Source organism: Lottia gigantea (assembly GCF_000327385.1).
Source record: "Lottia gigantea unplaced genomic scaffold LOTGIsca_61, whole genome shotgun sequence".
NCBI classification, from domain to species: Eukaryota; Metazoa; Mollusca; class Gastropoda; family Lottiidae; genus Lottia; species Lottia gigantea.
The window spans coordinates 312,271-320,981 of NW_008710086.1; the positions used below are offsets into that span (position 1 = coordinate 312,271).

An 8,711-nucleotide genomic window follows, 5' to 3' on the forward strand; every position below is an offset into this window, starting at 1 on the left:
GTTCTTTGGGTATTATTTTCCCAGCTCTCAGATCATCTATCAGGCTATATATATAGTAATACACTCACCAAAAAATATCATCTAGAGTAATATCGAGTTGACAAACCTGAATAACAAAATGTCATCTCCTAAGTTTATGCAGCTTTTCAGAGACTTTCAACTTCCCAATCACTGTTGGCCCAGTTTGATCCTTCTTCAGGTAGAAATCAGACAGCAACTGAGCAGAACCTGATCAAAGGCTGAATTTACCAGAAAAAAAACCCACAGTTTTCATCAGATGGTGTCAGTTGCTCGTTTTTTACCTTTTTTCTCCCCGAGCGTTCCCTCTACTGTCGAGTGTGAATGACATGGTGAGATCAAGAGAAATATCAGTCGACATGGATCCTCGGTGTTACAATACAATATAACAAGATATGACTGTACGATACGATGTTATACAATACGATATGATGCAATACGATGTGATATCACACGATGTGATACAATGCGATATAATACTGTAATAGATGTGATACAACGCGATGTGATACAATACGATGTGATACAATACGATGTGATACCATACGATGTGATACAATGTGATAGCTACAACACACTGTGATTCAATACGTTATGATACAATACGATGTGATACAATGCGATGTGATACAACACGATGTGATTCAACACGATGTGATTACCATACGATGTGATGAAATGCGATATAATACTGTACGATACGATGTTATGCAATGTGATGTGATATAATGTGATATAAGACTGTACGATACGATGTGATACAATGCGATATAATACTGTACGATTAGATGTGATACAATGCGATATAATACTGTACGATTAGATGTGATACAATACTGTGTGATACAACACGATCATAAGAAACCACACACCTAACCTGGTTGTAAAAACAACAAGTAGTTTCGTTTGACAATACGATATGATACTAGTGTAATAGGTTATTATGTAAGTTGACAATACGATATGATACTAGTGTAATAGGTTATTATGTAAGTTGACAATACGATATGATACTAGTGTAATAGGTTATTATGTAAGTTGACAATACGATATGATACTAGTGTAATAGGTTATTATGTAAGTTGACAATACGATATGATACTAGTGTAATAGGTTATTATGGAAGTTGACGATGTGCCGGATCACTGGTATAATGTAACAATACGCTTGATAGCTAGATACAATGATTCGTTCTCCACTATCATGATTAAAGAGTATCAAATAAATAACTCGACCTATTAATGTTTTCATGCCGTCTAATCGTCTTGGTGGCTTCATTAAAAATAAATATCATTTTGTCTTTACGCAACAAACTTAACATATATCAATATATCTTCCATAATATATCTCGATTTGATAAACAATTACAATGTAACACTCACAAAAATACCAATTTATTCAACCATAGTCAGAAAGAAACATCCTTCAAAGAAAGACGACAAAATAGCGAATGGTGATCTCATAGTTATCTCGATGAAAATCTATTAGAAGGACAAATTCAGGTGTTCGTAAAAGCGTTTGAAATTATTCGATTTATACAGTCTTTTTTACCCGAATCAAACCCGGTTACGTCCTGTGTGTTTGGTGGATGAGTTCGTTCTATAGAAGATTTGAGACCAATATTGATATTTCCATACCGTGAAATTCTAGTTTTATTCTAGATCTGAACTCATATGGAACGACATCTTCATAATGTCAAGATATTACGAACTAGTGCTGGTATGATATATATCGATTATCGAAGACTGTACGATTCGGCTGTTTAATCGATGGCTCAAATTGGCTGTATTCTGCTGAATACAATCCAATGACATCGCTACAAAAAAACAAGAAAAGAGCGAGTTCGTGAAACAATGACATTGTGAAGATGCTGGAACGATGGGTTTGTATTTTTTCAAGTTTCCATCTATTTACCTATTCAACTCTAGATTTTCTCTCTTATTAATTAAGGTAGTGTTCTTCTTAAAATATTTTCTAAGTTCTTAGACGAAAAAATGATTATATTGACTTAACTTGTCTTAAAGATGGGTTTCCTTACTTTTTAGTGTCAAATGAAGCAAACTATTTGATTAATTGGTGTTTCTAATGAATTATCATATATTCTTTATCATATCATTATTTTCTTATTGCATATAATTTCAGTTTTAACCAATAATAAATGTCCATGTATGTACAGTCTGGATAAACAAAAAAAGACTTTTTGACCTTTTTTTGATCTGTCACTCATTGAAATTCGGCTGGTATTTCTCTTCTAATTAATTATGGACATGTGAGACAAACTGGTATATTTCCAAGTCATTAGAACACCTCTACTTTCTATTCATATAAGTATTAGTATTTTGATTTTCATATATGAAATGAGGGAACCCATCTTTAACCTATAGACTTACTGGTTGATCAATAAACGACAAGATCTACTTGTGTACCATTACCAGTTAAGTTGTTTTAATGAGCAGGGATTCGACTAGAGATCGGCCCAAGAGGAAGATGGTTCTGCTGATCCTGTTACTTCTGTCCATTCTGGAATCAGGTAAGTTAAACTTTTTGAATTTAATAAAATATTTCTAAAATTTAAAAACTTTGAAGAATTAGGTCTCAGGAGGATTAGCATTGAAAAAAAGAAATAAAAGGAGTTTTAAGCCTTACTTTTCTGCACCTGATTACACTAATGAAGACGAGCAACAACATGCAGTAAGTAATAAAAATGATGGAAATGTTAGCGATTGAATAATGAAACCAATAAATTCCAACAAAGATTAAGATATGAAATCACGAGAAGGGGAAAGGAAATAATGTTAAAGGATGGAAAATAAAACGTAACTGTAATTATTATTAAAGGATCGTATTGTGATTAATTTGTTTGGTGGGGAATGAATTGATCTGATTGTATCTCGCGATTTTGCCCATTATAGAAGTGGGGAGTGTCACAGGCGAAGAAGTCCATGCTAATACCTTCGAAACACCTGATGGAACTTCTACTATACTACTGTCACTCCCGGTTTAAGTCATGCTTTGGGCGAGATTTTTGAATAGTGGAATTGTTTTGCTTGTACAGATTTGATACTTATCTTATACAATATTTAAACGTTTTAGACAATGGTACATATAGCTTGTAAACCTGCTGTTTATTTTTGTTTTAGTATGTAAAATGTATGGGGAAAAATTTATTTTTCTTGATTTAAAAAGTTTTATTTTCTTAAAATACTTGATCAATTATTATGGATTATTTTCAAAAATAGATCTATCAAATCGTTAATTATAGAAACCACAAACAAATTCAATGACTCTTCAATGGATACAAACAATTTCAAAGAACTCTGCACTTGTCGTAATCGTTAAAAAGATAGAAATAAACGTTTCGTTGTTGATATTTTTATATACAGTAATTTAACAATGTATTAGTATGAAATTGTAGCCTAGATATGTACTCGTATTATGTCATATAACAGATTTAGTTTGTTAACAGTGTTGGATCTCAAAACTGGATTCTGAAGTCAGGCATCAGGTCTCGTGAAGGTAAGCATGACCTGCCTCGGCAGCGTAATCAGCTACAGTGTTTTTTATTGACAGTGCACACAGGCCCGTAACTAATCCACAAAAAAGTGGATTGCCCCCCACCCCTCCTTAAAAAAAAAATATTGGCAAAGCACTATTCATCATTGCCCCTCGGAACAATCAAGTTGGGACTACGGGCTACTGGTGTTATTGATCTGCGATGTATCAGATTATTTCTCTATAGAAAAGTTAAGTACCTGTATCTTGAGGTATAAAATAAAAAAACTTGACATAACGTTAATAAATCGATTGTTGACTGACATATAAACATAGAAAACAATCACCAATCAATAATCACAAGACAACAACTAGATAACGAGATTAAACAGATCATCCCAATCAAGATGGTCTTTACGCTAAAACAAAACACAAGATGATGTAACAATGGTAGAAGCTTTTTCTTAAAGGGATTGTTAAAAGATTTTCTAATGTTTTTATGTGTAACGGGAACAATGATAGCATCAATTTGCACCATTCCAATTTTCAATCAGACGTCCGCGTAAATCTCTTTACAACTTCTTTAAAAAACAAAGTACAAAACGTTTCTACACAATTTGCACATGTCGCCAGATTACACATGTCGCCAGATTATTTGTGTGTTGTTGTTTTTCTCGTAACATTTTAGAATTTCTATATATCAATATTTGTGAAGAATATGTACTCTGATGACTGTAGATAATTATTGATAAATCATAAAACAATTTTCACAGACATGGAATTTCGTTTTAGATTTTTATCTTCTTTCACTACATTAATAACAGACAAAGAAAAAACACAATTTGCTCCACTTTTATCTTAAAATATATAAATAAGGTTATTGCTCTGTACATACTTGTTGATTTGTAGATTTGATTCGGGGTAGTTGAGTTGATTTAGGGTTCTTTTGAGATGGTTTGGGATATTTGGGTTGGTTTATTTATCTTAGAATATAAAAACAATTGTTCTATACTCACTTGAGTTGGTTTAGGATGGCTTGTTGTTTTTTCTTATCATAATAACATTATTGTGATCAGTTCCCTCCCTTGACTATTGGAACTAAAGAAATATATTTTCATCAGTTACGTCCCTTGAACTTTTAAAATTCATTGGTCAAGTCGCTGTTTTTTGTTGGCACATTCCTATTTGTCATGTTTGTTGTGTATGTTGTGCAGCTATGATGGGTGTGGCACCAGGAAGGGTGTGCTTACTCTTCTAGACACGTGATACCAGTTTTCATCCATTCATTCATCCATTCATTCATTCCATCATCCTTTCATTCAATCATTCATTCATTACATCATTCATTCATTCATTCATTCCATCATTCATTCAATCAATCATTACATCATTCATTCATTCCATCATTCATTACATCATTCATTCATTCATTCCATCATCCTTTCATTCAATCATTCATTCATTACATCATCCTTTCATTCAATCATTCATTCATTACATCATTCCATCATTCATTCAATCATTCATTCATTCCATCATCCTTTCATTCAATCATTCATTCATTACATCATTCATTCATTCATTCATTACATCATTCATTCATTCATTACATCATTCATTACATCATTCATTATTGATTCATTCCATCATTCAATCATTCATTCATTCATTCAATCATTCATTTAATCATCATTCATTCATTCCATCATTCATTCATTCATTCATTCATTTAATCAATCAATCAATCAATCAATCAAATGTTTAAAAGCGTCCCAATTAAATTGCCGTTGATTACAATTTAGAAATTACGTTTGTTACAAACTATGTGATGAATTTCTATTAAAATATTTGTATAAAGTTTTATCCTATGGTATGTTATAAAAGATTCGTTGGAGAATTATATCTCATATGAAACTACGTGTATTGATATAACACACGACATTTTGAATAACTTTCCCGATTTAATAAGTCGAATTTGGAAAAGGTATTAATATTTCAACAATACATTCAAATCTTATTGACAGCCCTTTTCTAAACCTTGAAATATTCTTCGAGTTCTTAATTGAAATATAAAAACTATTTTATTTTTTAAATTTAACTTATTAAGTCGAGGAAGTGATTCGAAATGGTTGTTGTGTGTAATTAACAGATACGAACAATACTAGTTTCGTATGCATTATATATCATAAATTTATTTCAGTTGACTGTAACTTGGCGTACAACAAACCAATCCGAGCCAACAGTATATCATATACTGCCTCCGCAAAATATGTTGACGGTGACGAGACTACGTGTGATGCTTCGCCATTACTTTCTGATGATCCTCAATGGGTAGTTATTGATTTAACTGGTCGATATGATGTGACAGCTTTCCGTATTAAGCTCAATACAGTTGGAGCTGCAGGTTGGTATGACTCCTTCGGTTTCCTTTTTCGCCCCGAGCGCAGGCTGACATGTTCTTGAGAAGCCAAGATCATCATCATCATCATTATCATCATCATCGTCATCATTATCAGAATATATTATTATTATCATTATTTTTGTTAGTTATAATTTATCGATTTATTCATCTACTTAGAAATATTGAAACAGAACTTGAATCATGTTACTCAGAATTTCAGACAATTGATCCATTTTTTCACTCTCTGCACCTGGCACCCTGAGCACACCTTCCCAGATTTTTGTACAAATATGACAGTTATATGTTGGAAATGGCAGTTTTGTAAGTTTTTGTAACTTTTGCCAAATCCTTTTACATTTGTTGTAATAAAATATGTTTAAATCAATTGATCTATTTTCAGCGTGCGTCCCTACTGAATAACTTGTTTTCGTGTCAACACTTCAAGACAAGTTGGTAACGTTTGGTTAAAGACGTGTACTTACAGGCATTAATGGTGGAATATTGAAATGAAAAACATAAATGGCATCGATACTCATAAAAAATCTAATAAACCTGAATTTCTTTCTGTCCTGTTTAATTTCAGGTGGTGCTTTTGATAATATGACTGTGGAGATAATAGAAACGAACCCATTTCTAGCAGCTAGCACAGAAAAACCGGTATCGAGGCCTTGTCCTTGTCTCAGCCAGACCGCCATTCCAGACCATAATACTTCTTGTCTCTCGATATGTACAGGTCGCTTCGTTCGTATCCGATCTCTTAACACCCTACGAACCGGATATTGTGAAATCGAGATTTATGGAACCAAAAACACAGACCCTGTTATAAGTAAGTCAATAGTTGATTCTGATAAAAGGCGTGGGAGACCCCCCCACCCCTCACCCTCAACTGCCCCTAGCGACCGAAAACACCCTCGGACAGACATGCAGTGTTCTCGGGTAATGCTCTAAAAATTAAGTTGTGAAATGAATTGTGCCTAAAAATATCGGGCAACATGAAAAGAGGGTGAGAAGTTTTGTAATAAGAAGGTAGATCTACATTCAGGTATAAAAAGTAAGCCATTACGTGTATGTACTACCTGGAAATAGTGGCGACACCAGTGAGGGCTGGTGGTCATTTCTTCCCCCGCTTTTAACAAAGTTTTTAACAAATTTGAAAATATACTTTTTAAACATTTTTTAAACCAAATTGTATGTAAGAATGCAAGGAGAACTCTTTCAGACACTCCATGACAGGCTTACGACTTTGACACCTTCATAGAGTTGCCGCATATTTAAAGCTGGGCCAGGCTCTTCCCTTCGTAGAAACACCATTGAAACATACATAGGCACGAAACTCTCTGAAAGGGGTGTCGAGTTAACAACCGAAGATATACAATATTTATAGTATAACATCGTCACTCTTTTTGTTACAGGGTACGAATTTACCAAGCAGGTCCATGCAGTACATAATACTGCTCAATATTATAATGTAGCTAACGCCCAATCCTGTGCTGAGATTTGTGCAGTCAATCCGTATTGTATGGGATTACAGGTTGTATCCAATACTACCTGTCGCATCTGGACCAGTATACTTCAAGATAGTTTGGACGATATCGGAGTCAGTTACGGTCTGACGCACATCATTACTACATGTGACTGATCTAAGGGGGTGGGGGTATGGGGAGGGGAAGGACGGGATTTATTAAAAGTAGATGAGGGTGGGAGATGGGTATGACTGGGGGTGAACGGTGATATATAATGTATATTATGAAAATCGTTTTCCACTATACTGTAGTAATACATAAGATAAGATACGTTTATTGTATCAAATACACACATTAAAGGTACATACAACGAACTAATATGACAATCTTGGATCGAGCTATTCAAACAGTTATTTAGTGTTGAACTGATGTAAATATTCTCATGTATATATCACTCTACACCAACTTGAAACTTACTACACTGAACATAGCAGTAAGCGATTGGTCGGATATCTTGAAGGTCTAGTCGTTCGGACAATAAATTAAAGACTGGTGAGCTTCAGACAGATACTTTTGCAGGTTTTATCTCAACTTTACTATATTAATCCAATAATGATTGGATTACATTCTATTAAAGGAGGGGGGGGGGATGGGGTAATGATTAAATAAATTAAATACATTAGATTTATAAAGTGTTTAATACATGTATATCAGAAAAAATATCGGCAAGGGTTCAACCCTCAGAATTACATGAATAAGGATTGTATTCTGGCTGAATTTAACAATATCCTACAAAAAATAACATAGTCCGAAACATCTGCCTTTAGTTCAGTCTCTTATAACTATTTTGACAGTTGCCAGGACTTCAATGGCTGACGAGAGATCAGTTTGATGGAATTACACACGTGACATAATTTGTGTAAGGGGATTATCATGGTATGATCAAACTACAAAAATATCAATCTTTCTATCTTCCAAATTCTATTTGGTTTGGCTCCAATTTATATACATACTCGAACGTGTGTAAAATCCCCACAAAACAAGGCTTAGGTTTTCTGTCTCTACACCAGCCGACAACACTGTCAAATAGCTATAAGAGGCTGGTATTGGGTCAGATGTTACTTTGGTCTAAGAATAATCTGACAATTATTAGCAATTTAAAGGGACAAATGCACCATTTAGGGGGGTTGATTTGATTCTTGAATATATATAAATAGTCTTCAGAAGTACTTGTAATGTATGAAAATCACATAATTTCTTTAAAAATATCTCAAACTTGGAATTTCTTTTACTTTTTCTATAGATGTCTTTTCTATATATGGCAGTGTTTCAAGAAA

At 33.6% G+C, this 8,711-nt stretch overlaps 1 protein-coding gene across 1 annotated transcript; it reads left to right on the forward strand.

Moving 5' to 3' along the window:
- Nucleotides 1–2,505: 2,505 nt before the first annotated feature.
- LOTGIDRAFT_166768 (hypothetical protein) lies at nt 2,506–7,550 on the forward strand (the record flags this gene model as incomplete). Its single annotated transcript, XM_009064216.1, has 4 exons — nt 2,506–2,548; nt 5,711–5,914; nt 6,495–6,737; nt 7,324–7,550. The coding sequence occupies 4 exons, from the start codon at nt 2,506–2,508 to the stop codon at nt 7,548–7,550; spliced, it is 717 nt and encodes a 238-aa protein (XP_009062464.1).
- Between the last annotated feature and the right edge of the window lie 1,161 nt (nt 7,551–8,711).